Source organism: Haliotis rubra, unplaced genomic scaffold, assembly GCF_003918875.1.
Source record: "Haliotis rubra isolate DU_JTF1 unplaced genomic scaffold, ASM391887v1 Scf229, whole genome shotgun sequence".
NCBI lineage: Eukaryota > Metazoa > Mollusca > Gastropoda > Lepetellida > Haliotidae > Haliotis > Haliotis rubra.
The window spans coordinates 955,059-972,573 of record NW_025766325.1 but is presented as its reverse complement, the minus strand read 5'-3'; the positions used below and the strand labels follow the sequence as shown (position 1 = coordinate 972,573).

The 17,515-nt window shown below is 42.0% G+C and overlaps 1 protein-coding gene across 1 annotated transcript in view; it reads left to right on the top strand.

Moving 5' to 3' along the window:
• The first annotated feature begins 316 nt into the window (after window positions 1–316).
• LOC124277873 (solute carrier family 43 member 3-like) overlaps window positions 317–17,515 on the top strand; it is a 31,147-nt gene continuing 13,948 nt past the window's right edge. Inside the window, exons 1-6 of the mRNA XM_046713594.1 lie at window positions 317–936; window positions 5,750–5,796; window positions 7,999–8,075; window positions 10,587–10,679; window positions 11,196–11,337; window positions 12,491–12,697. Of these exons, the coding sequence (XP_046569550.1) occupies window positions 518–936; window positions 5,750–5,796; window positions 7,999–8,075; window positions 10,587–10,679; window positions 11,196–11,337; window positions 12,491–12,697 (985 nt within the window). The 5' untranslated portion in view covers window positions 317–517. The remainder of the gene's footprint in view (window positions 937–5,749; window positions 5,797–7,998; window positions 8,076–10,586; window positions 10,680–11,195; window positions 11,338–12,490; window positions 12,698–17,515) is intronic.

The following is a 17,515-nucleotide window of genomic DNA, read 5'->3' as shown; positions in this document are numbered from 1 at the left end:
AAAATAAATATTCCAGCAATATCACGGTGGAGGACACCGGGAAATGAGCTTTACAAATTGTACTGGGGAATCGAATCCGGGTTTTCAGCGTGACGAGCGAACGCTTTAACTACTAGGCAACCACACCGCCACTCGCATTAGACAATGGGAAAGATAATCCGTGAGAGCTGAGACGCCAAGGCTCTTGTTCGAGTGGGCTTTCGTTCGTTGTATAGTCATATACTTCAGTCAATATTTTCGGCATTATTTTTCTTACAGTTGCAATCGCTACGGCTTATCTACAAACATTCAAGATAATGCCACTCTAGTGAAAATCCTCGACAACCTTGTATGTAGGTCACTTGATCTAGCTAGTATATCTTGGACCATAGACCTACTTCAAGCAAACAGCTGACCCTCTATTCAGCGACAGGCCCACACAGCAGACAATACGATCTGAATGTTTCAACACACGTCCGGGAAGTATTCTGAGCTATGAGTTTGGCACACCTGATCCTCTGAACCAGATTCCACCACCATGGACACCTGTAGCACCATTGACAGCACAGAGACGTTGCCTCTCTTGAAACCGGAACGACCACAGCTTCTACCGTTATGGAAACGTCTGTTATATCTAACGTGGGTGTTCTTCGAATGCCTGGTGTTTTGTGGTGTCATGTATGGCTGGGCTTCCCTGGTGTATGTTCTGAAATATGAGGAGGTCTATGCTGATTTGTGTGAGACCGATCCCGACAAGACTTCAGGACACGGAGAAGTCAATGATTCCTGGATTTTCCAAGATGGCGGCGGTCAGGACACAGATGTCGTCTGCCACGCTCAGGACGAACATTTTGACCTTGTGTTCACTATCGCCTCCAGTGCTAGTGCGCTCTCGTCACTCTTCACAGGAAATATCAACTTTAAATATGGAACTCGTGTGACCAGGATATTGTCCATGTAAGCCTATATTTCTATATTTACATTTAGGTCACCTTCTCATCGTATTCTCCCATCCAAAATATGTTTTCATATTCAGCTTGTCTTGGTGTGTATTGTTCATGTGACTGCTTCCTATACTAACGCTATTTCTGTCTCCTCCCTAAGTATTTACCATGGTCTGAGGATTATTCATATGGACCCTGCGAGTATAGTACGTATATGTTCATATTGCTTTGTCTACATCGTTTGAGTACATGGTGTATCCTAAAGGTGTTTATATTTATATATAAGCTTGAATACATAATCTGAAAACAAGGGGACGCTTTACCGTAAAACTTAAGTCGAAAAAACGAGAAACTAGGTTTTTACTAACTGAATTTCTTTGGATGACTTAAGTTCCAGAGTGCCTGGTACGTGTAAAAGATGAATACTGGACACTGAAATCAGGTTACAGTTTGTCTTTAGCAATGCTTATCGAAAAGAGACGACTAACGGGATCGGGGGGTTAAGTTTCTTGATGCTTGTCATCGAATGATGCTATCCCAAATCGTTGATCGATGTCAGTCAAACGATTGTCATACAGTACCTATTGTGGCGTCACACAAGAAACAAACTAATACCATTGTACATCAATTTGATTATGATCAACTTAGGATTAGACTCGTTGCGAAAAACCCCGATGAATGGTCATTTCTTTATCGCGTCTGTCAAGCATCAGAATCTTGCATCATTATCAATATGAAAAGAAACATTTTTGCGTTTCTGTCTACATGAATGTGACTGCGGTCATAGTAGCAGCGAAATCAGTGCTCACTATTTTGTCAGCATGATATGATAAATAAGTGCTTATTCAAAAATGAGAGCACGCCTTTTCTGACAACTTAAAAGCGTCATGTCAAATATATATATAAGCAATGTATAATGATCACATAAACGCAGTATGTGCTCAGTTTCATGCTCTGAACGTAATAACAGCAGGTGCCCATAGAAAATATCCATGAACTGGGAAAAATTGTCTCCTTCGCAGACTTTCCATCTTGATTTTTGTTTTGGTAGATTTAGAATCTGTGGCGTTTGTACTGGTGTGTCCTTGACGAGCAAAGCAGGCTCAAAAGCCTTAACCAACTTACAGGCACTCCTTTTTACGATAAAAGAAGATAAAGAGATAAGTGAGTTTGACCTGTAGCACCAGATCTCGTAGCATGTAGTATAGCTCTAAAACTGCAGAAAACCACCGCGTGTCCCCATTATACACTGATGAAGAATGAAAGACTATTCTCACGTGTCGTGATAGAACAGAAATATTTTCTGACTTGCCGTGATTTAACTAAAATACTATTTTCACATGTCGTGAAAGAACAGAAATATTTTCTGACTTGCCGTGATTTAACTAAAATACTGTTCTCACATGCCGTGATAGAACAGAAATATTTTCTGACTTTCTGTGATATAGCTAAAATACTATTCTCACATGTGATAGAACAAAAATATTTTCTGATTTGCCTTGATATAACTGAAATACTATTTTCACGTGTCGTGAAAGAACAGAAATATTTTCTGACTTGCCGTGATTTAACTAAAATACTGTTCTCACATGCCGTGATAGAACAGAAATATTTTCTGACTTGCCGTGATATAACTGAAATACCATTTAAACATTTGAATGGCGTCACTTATGATGTCTTTCCCTTATTGGGACCGTCAATATTTTAATTGAAAAATAATTGTCGGATTTCGAAACTACGTTACGTTCGAATTCGTACCTTTCATAATGTGAAAGTCAAAACGAGGGTATTCAGTTACCACTGTACACATCATGTACAATATGGTACTTCACCACGACAAATTACAGCAGAGCAGATTGTACAGAAAGATCTCAACGATAATGCTGTAACTCCTATATTTTAGCCTTGATCTTAGTCCATCATACGACCCTGAAACAAATGTATCCTGGAAAGCCCATGCAAGTCTAGAATATGTGGCAAGTCTAGATTTCCACTGTAAAAAAGGCTTTGGGCTCCTTTTCATTATATTATATTTTATGATTATGATTTAGGAACTTTTCTTTCTGTCAAATATGTTCATTTCAGAGACAAGATGTTAATGTACCTAGACTTACAAACACGTAGCTCCAACGTGGGATAGGGCTGAAAGTATGAAGAATCCTGAGCGAGTATATCTTCTTATAATGTAAGGGTGATCAGGAAGGTACATTGAAAGTAGCACAACAACATAATTATCTCTTGATATATGTTTATTTGTTTATTTTTAAAAATACGGTACTAGAATTGCAAAATGACAAAATGCACGCCATCTTTACCGAAAAGCTACACCCGCTGATTATACAAGACTGAAGCCTCCCTAAGGTCGCGATCTGCAAGGGGATTCTGCTGAAAGTGTTTGCGTAAAAGTTTACCATGAAACCAGAGCTAACCTCTTATCTGAATCCCAAATCGTATAAATGTTGTGGTACAGACATGTCATAGATCAAGGTCATTCAGCGTATCACGCTGTCATATCTGGCGTACAAATTTACTATTTATGTAGTTTCTACAACCTTCCCCATTATTACTAATATGGAGTATACACATGCATGCAGATGTTCCTGACAGTAGTCCTCCGGAAAGATAGCGTATGAACTAACGGGGTTTATCTGAACAACAGACAGTTATCTCTGAAGTGAGACCCACGCCGTGTACTCATATATTACAGGGGCGGTGGGGTAGCCTAAAGGTAATGAGGTCGCTCGTGACGCCGAAAACCCGGGTTCGATCCCCACATGGGAATATTGCTAAAGGGCGTAAAACTCCGCTCCACCCCACCTCACCTCACCTCACCTCACCTCACCTCACTCACTCACTCACTCACTCACTCACTCACTCACTCACTCACTCACTCACTCACCTCACTCACTCACCCTCACTCACTCACTCACTCACTCACTCACTCACTCACTCACTCACTCACTCACTCACTCACTCACTCACTCACTCACTCACTCACTCACTCACTCACTCACTCACTCACTCACTCACTCACTCACTCACTCACTCACTCTGGGTGAATACATAGCCAGTCATACCGAGGACTCATCAAATCATATGTTAGTTCATGACCAAAACGTTTCCCATTGCTGAATGTTGCATAAAACATTGTCACCTACTGCTGAATATTGCGCAAAAAGCCTCTCATATTAGCATATTGTGTAAATCTGTCACTCTTTGCGGATTGCTGCTTTAAAAATACCCTCATTTTAGAATATTGAGTAAAGCCCCAATTTCAGCCCTTTTCAGAATTTGGTGAAAAACGTTTTAACTCATTGCTGAATGATACCAAAGACATTTGTCACTTATTCCTGTAGGTTGCGTCAAAACCGTTTTTCATTCTTGAATGTTGTTCACTCAATGCCAAATGATGCGTGAAACAGGATGATGCGTTTGCTGAATGTTGCTCCTTACATGTGGCGCTAATCTCGCTGTCTCTCAGACTGACTGACTGAGTTTGGTTTTACGCCGCTTTTAGCAATATTCCAGCAACATCACGGCGGGGGACACCAGAAATGGGCTTCACACATTGTACCCATGTGGGGATTCGAACCCGGGTCTTCGGCGTGACGAGCCAACGCTTTAACCACTAGGCTACCCCACCGCCCCTCTCTCAGTTATGAATTGTGCGACAATTCCTGAACGTTGTGTAATACTTGTCAGTCTATGCCGAACGTTATGTAAAACATTGTCACTCTTTGGCGAATATTGTGAAAGACATTGTCACTCATTGCTGAACCTTTCGTAAAACACTGTACACTCGGGGCGGTGGGTAGCATTGTGGTTAAAGCGTTCGCTCGTCACGCCGAAGACCCGGGTTCGATCCCACATTGCTACAATGTGTGTAGCCCATTTCTGGTGTCGGTTTGCGTCGCTTAGGCGTGCCAGGATCTGCTGATTTGATGTGCGTATCCCGGATTCGTTGTGATTATTATCTTTGGTTTGTACGCGCCTACTCGTAGATCTCCCGATGTGTTTACCTTCGTACTTCTACGTCACTTTCCACCTTCATGTCACATTAAAATGATACACCTTGCTATAACTGGAACACTGTGAACAATGAGCTACGGACACAACCTTGAGTAACAACGTGTGTGAGACAAGGGTAGGTCAACGCGGTTATAAATTACATCCAGATTATCACATATTTGACGTTTCAGGCAAACAGGTCTTTCGGCGATGGCTAGGCAAATATTGAAGTAGCGATCTCGCCTGACAATCACGACAGAGACCACGGTATCTGTTGACCGTGTACTGTACAAAGCATACACGCAGTGAAGTTGTTTGAAGCCAGAGGATCATTTTTCATCGTATGTTAGTTACTCAGTATTGCGTTTAGAAAATACCCTCAAAGTATAGTCTTGGGGAAAATAGAACAATAACTTGAGTCCCAATTGTCTGGTACAGACTCTATTATTTACAGAACACCGCCATTTAGCTGGATTATTGCCGAGTGCGGCGTTAAAACAATCAAACTCAAAGAATGTGATGAATGTGGGAAAACATTTACACAATTGGGTAACCTACAGGCACACATGATGATTCACAGTGGAATCAAGCCATATCAATGCATTGTTTGTGGAAATTTTTTTTACACAATTACTCACTCACTCACTAGTTGTCGTGTACAGACATGGTTATCGTGGATGTTTAGTCGCCCCGAAAAGACATGATCTTTAGACGTATTGTAGACATGTATCTGTATGTTAGAGGTGTTGGTGTACAGTTACGTGGTCTATATACAGACATGTATGTTTATGTAACGATTCATCCACCTTCTGTTTCAGAGCTCTGTTTTTGGCTGGATCCCTCTTGCTGGCATTCGAGAGCAAAGGTAGGCAACTGTTCCGTCAGTTTATCTAATGTGCTGTAACAGCCGATACACTGTTACCTGGCTATTTGCTGTCTAGAGTTGCGTTCACATGATCGCGAGTTCGAATCCCGGCTTGCCCCGATTGTGTGTTTTTTTAGTTTGTTAGCTTCGTATTCATGTTCGTGCGTTTCGCCAATGTGGTACTTGTTCAAGACCCATACCTTCCTACCTCCCTCATCAAGGTGAAAGAAATGGAATATTGTTCAGAATGGCGTTAAACCTAATTCACTCACTCACTCACTTCTGTCAACTGTTTTATAACATGATATACCCTGTGTAACTAGATTTGCTTATAAACTATGTCACACCTACTTTCTATCACTACTATCACTTAATTAAATAGCTTACACAGTATATATGCTAAAATAATAGAAACGCAGCACCCCATTATCATTGATCATGGAATATGCAAAACGAATTTTGAACCCAAACTGTGTAATCATGAAGTAATCTGACTATGACAGATAAACGTGATGCACCCCGAAAAGCACGTGCATCCCTGTGTGATCACGTGACCCACCATTTGCCGAAAATCATCTTTTCACCTAGAAGTCGCATACAAAATGAAAATAGAAACGTGACGGTTTCACAAGACATTGACAGGTCATTCAACTGTGTGCCCAAATCACACCTATCTTTTGAACAGCACTAAACTGCCACGTTTATCAGCTGTTGAGAGAGAAAGAGCTGTTTGATTCCTTGAGACTGGTTGTCTACAGGTCAATTGTCCAGAAGGTTTAATTGTCACAGTTACAAAATCCTGAAGCTAATGACAGAGCCTACGACAAACTGGCACAACACCTTGTCGACCACGGCCAGGGCAAGCACGTGTCACGACCCCGGCACAAGATCATTACATTTCTTAACTCTTGTCATTTAAGGAACGTTTATCATTACATTTCTTAACTCTTGTCATTTAAGGAACGTTTATCATTACATTTCTTAACTCTTGTCATTTAAGGAACGTTTATCGTTACATTTCTTAACTCTGTCATTTAAGGAACGTTTATCATTACATTTCTTAACTCTTTCATTTAAGGAACGTTTATCATTACATTTCTTAACTCTGTCATTTAAGGAAAGTTTATCGTTACATTTCTTAACTCTGTCATTTAAGGAACGTTTATCATTACATTTCTTAACTCTTGTCATTTAAAGAACGTTTATCGTTACATTTCTTAACTCTGTCATTTAAGGAACGTTTATCGTTACATTTCTTAACTCTGTCATTTAAGGAACGTTTATCGTTACATTTCTTAACTCTGTCATTTAAGGAACGTTTATCATTACATTTCTTAACTCTGTCATTTAAGGAACGTTTATCATTACATTTCTTAACTCTGTCATTTAAGGAACAGGTTTAAGCCAGCGTACAGAACAGCCACTACCATTCGTGATGAATGACTACTTTTTCTTTTTCTTGTGTTTCCATCTTGATAGACAGTTTCAATGTCAGTATGGACAAGTTCTTTTCTTCATTTGTCAGGGAGATAAAACGTTTTATCTAGTGGATAAGTTTCTAGTGGATTTCAGTATATGTCACTCGCAAAGTGTTTTATTTGGGTGACGGGGTAGCCTAGTGTTTCAAGCATTCACAGGTCACGACAAAGGAGTGGGTTCGATGTCCCAGATCGGTACACTGTTTGAAGCCCATGTCTATCCTGCCTTCGCCTGGATTACCGGATATGGCTCGGCGTATAATTTAATTCACTCACAGGCTACAGGGTGTAATTCAATAACTGAGTTATATTTGCCCATGCAGTACATGCTACAACAGCTCACAAACAACTATACGGCTGATTTTACACTTTCCGTGCTTTTTTGGTCAGAGTACCCTGGGCCTAGATTTTCGAATTGTTCGTAGCCCTAAGAATTCTTACCTTTGATCGTAGCCAATGTGTTAAGAATGGGCTTAAGAAGTTCGTAGGGTTACGAACGTTTCGAAAATCTAGGCCCAGGTGCCTAATCGTTGATCTTTGTTGAAGGTAAACTATTTTGTAAAATACCTTTTAAGACGTCCAGTGTATATTTTCTTCCCAACACAGTTTCTCTGTGTGTGTTAAAGAGAACAAAAAATGACGAGTTATAATTAAAAGTATTTTCCGGATTGACTTCTTCACTGTCTCACAATTAAGTGAGCGCATTGTTTCAACTGTTTTTCAGAATTGCCGTGGCTGGTCTTCCCAGGGCTAACGCTGCTTGGTATAGGAGGCATACCTCTGTTGGTGACCAGTACACAGGTGAGAGAGTCATCACTGCATGGCAAACCGAAACATGAGTCTCATTAACCTATTCAGACAATGACCTACTTTTCAGCTGATCCGAATTTTACTCGTGTGAAAGTGAAAGGAGACACTCCAAACAACTATGGTTACACTGAATTCCAATTCCTTGTTTCATAAGAAAATGGTATTTACAATGAATTTTTCATTTTAAACGTTAATAACATCGTATTTCTATTTTATATGGCGAGGTGTAGGCAGCATGACCTTAACTAAGACGTTAAAGACGTCCCCAGTTTGATGAACTCGTAAAATGATTCACAATGCATCTGGCTCACTGGTTGCACCGGTGTCCTCCCATTTGTGAGAACTCCCAGTTGTGAGACACATTAATTAATGGTTCAGTGCACATAGGTGGTGTTTCCACATCCCTACAATGAAAGTGGGATCAGCCCAGCCCAGTACCCACAGGAGGCATAGTTCATTGAATATTGTATTTATTCAGAAGAATATGTAATTATGATGACACATTTTTATTGACTATTATGAAGTTTGAAAGTCATTTTGGTTTAAACATATCTTATTAATATTTATGAAAATGAATTGGGATTGGTGAAGTATTACTGCTTATGTTAACACCGCTCCCATGCAACATAAAATATAAAATGAAATGGAGGATGTGATGTCATCGATATTGACTATTGCATGAAAATATTTTTAAGAACATATAAATATATACAGATTACATCAAATACAACTATTCTCTAAGTAGTCATAATTAGAGACTTACAGTTGTGTGTGTCTAACAAGCTATTGTAGGAATATAAATCAATCACGAGAAGGTTGAGTTAATCTCAGTATTTCCCTGTGAAAATTTGAAGGTTGTGTCTTGATGATATAATCGTGGACGGATTCAACTATTTTCTGGTTTACACAAGGAGTAAATTCTTTGTTTCCGTTAAAAAAATTATCCAGGTTATAACGGGTAGTTGATATCCACAAGAGCAACATGCGTTGTCTATTAAATGTCTGTTATACTTATCGGCGTTTGGGTCGCTAGATCCGAGCCTGAGGCAGCAATGAACGTTTTGACAAAAACAAGAGCCATAATTAAGATCAATATAAATCTTGTTTTCGTTTTTTTGTAATTAGGTTTTAAAATTCTTTGGGACTGCATGACTCTTTGGATTTTGGTAGGGCATTCCATAAATTTATTTTGTCGGGTAGAAAGGGTTTGGCATAAGGGGCATTTCGACTGTAAATTTCAGAGTTATTTCTTAAACTATAGCTTGTAGTTTCGGGGACGGAGTAAATCTGAGTAGGTAAATTAATTTCTCTTTGATCACGAAGTTACCTACACAAAGTGTTTAATTATTAAAGACATTTACCTGAGTATGTTAATCAATTTATCTTATAAAATTTCATTAAGTTACCTCCACAAGATTCAGTTACATAGCAAATCAGTAATGAGCTAGGGTGAATCCATTCTATCAGACAGGGGAGTATGGTGTGTTTTCGTTGTTAATTACCTACTCCACTGTCTCATAACTGGGAGTCTCACAACTGGGAGTTCTCACAAATGGGAGTAGACCGTTACACCTGTTACGTATTTTATGCGCTAATTCAGTTCAGTGTAGTTCACGCACAATGTGATTGATATAATATTAAGTCCGTACCAGACCGCCAAACTTTTCTAGCGGCAGAGCCTCGTTTTGAGATTTCCACGATTTCCAGGTTTCTGTTTGTCAGAGCTCGCTGCACGACAGAGCACGCTGCACGACATGTTTGCAAGGATGATAAGGAGCGTAGTGTTGTAATATACAAGTGCTTAGATGTATCAAATAATACTGATTGATATTTATGCATCCAGTTAAATGAATTGGTCTCAAAATTCTGTACTGGTTATTGTACCAAGTTGCGCAATAAGACGGGACCCAGTCAACAGGAAACGAGACTTGTGTAATCAATGTTTTGACTTGGGTATGTAACTCTTGGTGTACAAGTAACGTACAGCGTGGGGCATTGCAGGTAACGTCAGTTACTGGTTTGCTTGGAGAAGAAGATAAAATATCAAAATGAGGAAAAGGGGGGACACTTCGTCTATCCGCGTAGTTTTTGTCAGTACAATTATGGATAGAAGCGTCTACTTTGGGTGGATGTAGGGTTCGATTCCCGACATGGGTACAATGTATGAATTCGAAGCCTATTTTTGGTGTATCCCCCATGATATTGCTGGAATATTGCGTCGTAAAACCATACTCACTCACCCTATGCATCATGTTAATATGTGTTCTGTTAGTGTTTCGTTGTCCTCGTTAGGATGAGGGGCGGTGGGGAAGCCTAGTGGTTAAAGCGTTGGCTCGTCACGCCGAAGACCAGGGTTCGATTCCCCACATGGGCGCAATGTGTTAAGCCCATTTCTGGTGTCCCCCCGCCGTGATATTGCTGGAATATTGCTAAAAGCGGCGTAAAACTAAACTCAGTCAGTCAGTCGTTAGGATGCTGTCGCAACTCTGTTTTCCGTGTCAGATTTCCAACCTGTTTCCGAAGCATACTTCTGCGGTTATTGGTCTTCTCAACGGAGCCTTTGATGCCTCGGCCGGCGTCCTGCTGGTTATCAAGGTATGTTTGTTTGTTTGTTGTTTGTTTGTTCTTTAACGCCGCACTCAGCAATATTCCAGCTTTATGGCAGCGGTCTGTAAATAATCGAGACTGAACCAGACAATCCAGTGATCAACAGCATGAGCATCGATCTGCGCAAATGGGATACGATGACATGTGTCAGCGAACCTGACCACCCGATCCCGTTAGTCACCTCTTACAACAAGCATGGGTTGCTGGAGATCAATTCTAACCCGGACCTTCACGAGTCTTATCAAGGTACAGATTCCATTTGAATTCTTACTCACTCACTCCACGGTGACATATTGTACTTGCCATTGGCGTGACAGTTGTTGTCGTGGATTCGAGTTTTCTTTAATGATCGGGTGGTGGGGTAGCCTAGTGGTTAACTTAACTCACTCACTTCAATGATCCTTGGTGTTGAAGCATCATACGGGTACTGCGTTGTCATAACAACGTTCTACCTACCTGCATACTTGGTATAAAAGTTAAAGACGATCAAGTACTGTGTTCCAGATAGCGTTTGACAATGGCATCTCCCGCAAGAACTCCTTTCTGTTCCTGGCCGGCCTCAACGTCACCGTTCTCGCCAGCACCTTCATCATCTACCCCCGCTGGTTCATCAAGAAACACAAACCCCCGGTGAAAGGCAACCCCGGTAAGTAAGTAAGTGAGTGAGTTTAGTTTTACGCCACGTTTAGCAATATTCCACCAATATCATGGCGGGGGACACCAGAAATGGGCTTCACACATTGTACCCATGTGGGGAACCGAACCCAGGTCTTTGGCGTGACGACTGAACGCTCTAACCACGAGGCTACATACCGCCCCACCCCCGTAAGGGCTTGACCGTCAAATTATTCAGTTTTTGGGATGGGACGCGGCTACGTGGGCGGGGTGTGGCAGTTTGTTGGGGTTGGGGGTCTAGTGTTTGTCAGATAAGCGTTAATTTTAGGTCTGGCGTAAACATATTGTGTCTATAAAGACAGCAAGCAGCGCGCTTCTGAGTACATCAACACTGAATGCGACGTTAAACTCTATTTTACCTAATCGCATTTCACATCACTGTGCCGCACCTCACCTGATACGTTATGATATACGTAAATGTTTATATACAACAGAACAACGTACTACCTTATCCTGAATGAACACAAAATGATAGGAGTTTTCCGTTACCATCATCTTTCAATCTCAAATTATCCGTTACCAGTGTTAAAGACTCTGTGACATTTCTAAAATAATATTTTAGTGAAATTGATGTTGAAATATTGACATTAATGACACAATTTTATGTGGAAAACCTGACATAATTCGTTGTGAATATTTTGGTCTTTGAGGGTTGTTAATCTAGATGTTTTACACATTTTTATTATCAAAATGACTTTCACTGCAAATTATGATAAAAATGATATCTATGCTATTGCTAGATTTATTCAAGTAAATCATCAAGTTGCAAGATGATATTATGCGTTGATTAGGGAAATTATAATCTGTAATACCACAACTAAAGCTATAATTACCATTTAATCTTATTATAACACATATCATTGCAAAGACTCTGTGACAAATCACGAAGACTCTGCCACAAATCATAAAGTTTCTGTCGCAAAAATCACAAAGACTCCACTCTGACTGTAACCAAGTTCCCTACCAGTGGTAACGTATACCCTTGAGATTATCGAGGATGAGTGGTATTGCACGAACATTGCTAAACGTGGCGTAAAGTCATATTTACTCACAACCCACAGTGTTTCATTAGATAACACACTTGCAAAAGCATAATGACTGACTCCCTCACTAACTCACTTCAGACGACGAGGTGAACGCCAACCAGGAGCAGGAGAGGGAGCTGAGTATTGAAGCCTCCCAGAGCCAGACCAGCATCATGCAGTCCATCCTCACCCCCTTCTTCATCTTCCACCTGGTCTGGTTCTGCACCCTCTTCCTCCACTTCACCTACTTCGTCTCGTCACTCAACTCCTGGCTCAACTACGTGCTGGACAGGGACAGAGAGAAAGGTAACACCGTCTAGTTCCTGTTGTTGATACTGTATGTGCTTTAGTGATTCTTTACTGTCTGGCTCAACTACGTGCTGGACAGGGACAGAGAGAAAGGTAACACCGTCTAGTTCCTGTTGTTGATACTGTATGTGCTTTAGTGATTCTTTACTGTCTGGCTCAACTACGTACTGTGCTGGACAGGAACAGAGAGAAAGGTAACGCCGTCTAGTTCCAGTTGTTGATACTGTATGTGCTTTAGTGATTCTTTTCTGTCTGGCTCAACTACGTGCTGGACAGGGACAGAGAGAAAGGTAACGCCGTGTAATTCCAGTTGTTGATACTGTATGTGCTTTAGTGATTCTTTACTGTCTGGCTCAGCAACGTGCTGGACAGGGACAGAGAGAAAGGTAACACCGTCTAGTTCCAGTTGTTGATACTGTATGTGCTTTAGTGATTCTTTACTGTCTGGCTCAACTACGTGCTGGACAGGGACAGAGAGAAAGGTAACACCGTCTAGTTCCAGTTGTTGACACTGTATGTGGTTTAGTGGTCCTTTACTGTCTGGCTCAACTACGTGCTGGACAGGGACAGAGAGAAAGGTAACGCCGTCTAGTTCCTGTTGTTGACACTGTATGTGCTTTAGTGATTCTTTACTGTCTGGCCTCAACTACGTGCTGGACAGGGACAGAGAGAAAGGTAACACCGTCTAGTTCCAGTTGTTGACACTGTATGTGCTTTAGTAATTCTTTACTGTCTGGCTCAACTACGTGCTGGACAGGGACAGAGAAAGGAAACACCGTCTAGTTCCAGTTGTTGACACTGTATGTGGTTTAGTAATTCTTTACAAACACCCTGTAGTTCCAGTTGTTGATACTGTATGTGCTTTAGTGATTCTTTACTGTCTGGCTCAGCAACGTGCTGGACAGGGACAGAGAGAAAGGTAACACCGTCTAGTTCCAGTTGTTGACACTGTATGTGCTTTAGTGATTCTTTACTGTCTGGCTCAACTACGTGCTGGACAGGGACAGAGAGAAAGGTAACACCGTGTAGTTCCAGTTGTTGATACTGTTTGTGCTTTAGTGATTCTTTACTGTCTGGCTCAACTACGTGCTGGACAGGGACAGAGAGAAAGGTAACACCGTCTAGTTCCAGTTGTTGACACTGTATGTGGTTTAGTGATTCTTTACTGTCTGGGTCAACAACGTGCTGGACAGGGACAGAGAGAAAGGAAACACCGTGTAGTTCCAGTTGTTGATACTGTATGTGGTTTAGTGATTCTTTACTGTCTGGCTCAACTACGTGCTGGACAGGGGCAGAGAGAAAGGTAACACCGTGTAGTTCCAATTGTTGATACTGTATGTGCTTTAGTGATTCTTTACTGTCTGGCTCAACTACGTGCTGGACAGGGACAGAGAGAAAGGTAACACCGTCTAGTTCCAGTTGTTGACACTGTATGTGCTTTAGTGATTCTTTACTGTCTGGCTCAACTACGTGCTGGACAGGGACAGAGGGAAAGGTAACATTGTCTAGTTCCAGTTGTTGACACTGTATGTGCTTAAGTGATTCTTTACTGTCTGGCTCAACTACGTACTGTGCTGGACAGGACAGGAACAGAGAGAAAGGTAACGCCGTCTAGTTCCAGTTGTTGATACTGTATGTGCTTTAGTGATTCTTTACTGTCTGGCTCAACTACGTGCTGGACAGGGACAGAGAGAAAGGTAACACCGTCTAGTTCCAGTTGTTGATACTGTATGTGCTTTAGTGGTCCTTTACTGTCTGGCTCAACTACGTGCTGGACAGGGACAGAGAGAAAGGTAACACCGTCTAGTTCCAGTTGTTGATACTGTATGTGGTTTAGTGATTCTTTACTGTCTGGCTCAACTACGTACTGGACAGGGACAGAGAGAAAGGTAACACCGTCTAGTTCCAGTTGTTGATACTGTATGTGCTTTAGTGATTCTTTACTGTCTGGCTCAACTACGTGCTGGACAGGGACAGAGAGAAAGGTAACACCGTCTAGTTCCAGTTGTTGACACTGTATGTGCTTTAGTGATTCTTTACTGTCTGGCTCAACTACGTGCTGGACAGGGAGAGAGGGAAAGGTAACATCGTCTAGTTCCAGTTGTTGACACTGTATGTGCTTAAGTGATTCTTTACTGTCTGGCTCAACTACGTACTGTGCTGGACAGGACAGGAACAGAGAGAAAGGTAACGCCGTCTAGTTCCAGTTGTTGATACTGTATGTGCTTTAGTGATTCTTTACTGTCTGGCTCAACTACGTGCTGGACAGGGACAGAGAGAAAGGTAACACCGTCTAGTTCCAGTTGTTGATACTGTATGTGCTTTAGTGGTCCTTTACTGTCTGGCTCAACTACGTGGTGGACAGGAACAGAGAGAAAGGTAACGCCGTCTAGTTCCAGTTGTTGATACTGTATGTGGTTTAGTGATTCTTTACTGTCTGGCTCAACTACGTACTGGACAGGGACAGAGAGAAAGGTAACACCGTCTAGTTCCAGTTGTTGATACTGTATGTACTTTAGTGATTCTTTACTGTCTGGCTCAACTACGTGCTGGACAGGGACAGAGAGAAAGGTAACACCGTCTAGTTCCAGTTGTTGACACTGTATGTGCTTTAGTGATTCTTTACTGTCTGGCTCAACTACGTACTGTGCCTGACAGGGACAGAGAGAAAGGTAACACCGTCTAGTTCCAGTTGTTGATACTGTATGTGCTTTAGTGATTCTTTACTGTCTGGCTCAACTACGTGCTGGACAGGGACAGAGAGAAAGGTAACGCCGTCTAGTTCCAGTTGTTGACACTGTATGTGCTTTAGTGATTCTTTACTGTCTGGGTCAACTACGTGCTGGACAGGGACAGAGAGAAAGGTAACACCGTCTAGTTCCAGTTGTTGACACTGTATGTGGTTTAGTGGTCCTTTACTGTCTGGCTCAACTACGTGCTGGACAGGGACAGAGAGAAAGGTAACACCGTCTAGTTCCAGTTGTTGACACTGTATGTGGTTTAGTGGTCCTTTACTGTCTGGATCAACTACGTGCTGGACAGGGACAGAGAGAAAGGTAACACCGGCTAGTTCCAGTTGTTGACGCTGTATGTGGTTTAGTAATTCTTTACTGTCTGGCTCAACTACGTACTGGACAGGGACAGAGAGAAAGGAAACACCGTGTAGTTCCAGTTGTTGATACTGTATGTGGTTTAGTGATTCTTTACTGTCTGGCTCAGCAACGTGCTGGACAGGGACAGAGAGAAAGGAAACACCGTGTAGTTCCAGTTGTTGATACTGTATGTGGTTTAGTGATTCTTTACTGTCTGGGTCAACTACGTGCTGGACAGGGACAGTGAGAAAGGTAACACCGTCTAGTTCCAGTTGTTGACACTGTATGTGCTTTAGTGATTCTTTACTGTCTGGCTCAACTACGTGCTGGACAGGGACAGAGAGAAAGGTAACACCGTCTAGTTCCAGTTGTTGACACTGTGTGTGGTTTAGTAATTCTTTACTGTCTGGCTCAACTACGTGCTGGACAGGGACAGAGAGAAAGGTAACACCGTCTAGTTCCAGTTGTTGACACTGTATATGCTTTAATGATCCTTTACTGTCTGGCTCAACTACGTACTGTGCTGGACAGGGAGAGAGAGAAAGGTAACACCGTCTAGTTCCAGCTGTTGACACTGTATGTGCTTTAGTGATTCTTTACTGTCTGGCTCAACTACGTGCTGGACAGGGACAGAGAGAAAGGTAACACCGTCTAGTTCCAGCTGTTGATACTGTATGTGCTTTAGTGATTCTTTACTGTCTGGCTCAACTACGTGCTGGACAGGGACAGAGAGAAAGGTAACACCGTCTAGTTCCAGTTGTTGACACTGTATGTGCTTTAGTGATTCTTTACTGTCTGGCTCAACTATGTACTGTGCCTGACAGGGACAGAGAGAAAGGTAACACCGTCTAGTTCCAGTTGTTGATACTGTATGTGCTTTAGTGATTCTTTACTGTCTGGCTCAACTACGTGCTGGACAGGGACAGAGAGAAAGGTAACGCCGTCTAGTTCCAGTTGTTGACACTGTATGTGCTTTAGTGATTCTTTACTGTCTGGCTCAACTGCGTGCTGGACAGGGACAGAGAGAAAGGTAACACCGTCTAGTTCCAGTTGTTGACACTGTATGTGGTTTAGTGGTCCTTTACTGTCTGGCTCAACTACGTGCTGGACAGGGACAGAGAGAAAGGTAACACCGTCTAGTTCCAGTTGTTGACACTGTATGTGGTTTAGTGGTCCTTTACTGTCTGGCTCAACTACGTGCTGGACAGGGACAGAGAGAAAGGTAACACCGGCTAGTTCCAGTTGTTTACGCTGTATGTGGTTTAGTAATTCTTTACTGTCTGGCTCAACTACGTACTGGACAGGGACAGAGAGAAAGGAAACACCGTGTAGTTCCAGTTGTTGATACTGTATGTGGTTTAGTGATTCTTTACTGTCTGGCTCAGCAACGTGCTGGACAGGGACAGAGAGAAAGGAAACACCGTGTAGTTCCAGTTGTTGACACTGTATGTGGTTTAGTGATTCTTTACTGTCTGGGTCAACTACGTGCTGGACAGGACAGTGAGAAAGGTAACACCGTCTAGTTCCAGTTGTTGACACTGTATGTGCTTTAGTGATTCTTTACTGTCTGGCTCAACTACGTGCTGGACAGGGACAGAGAGAAAGGTAACACCGTCTAGTTCCAGTTGTTGACACTGTGTGTGGTTTAGTAATTCTTTACTGTCTGGCTCAACTACGTGCTGGACAGGGACAGAGAGAAAGGTAACACCGTCTAGTTCCAGTT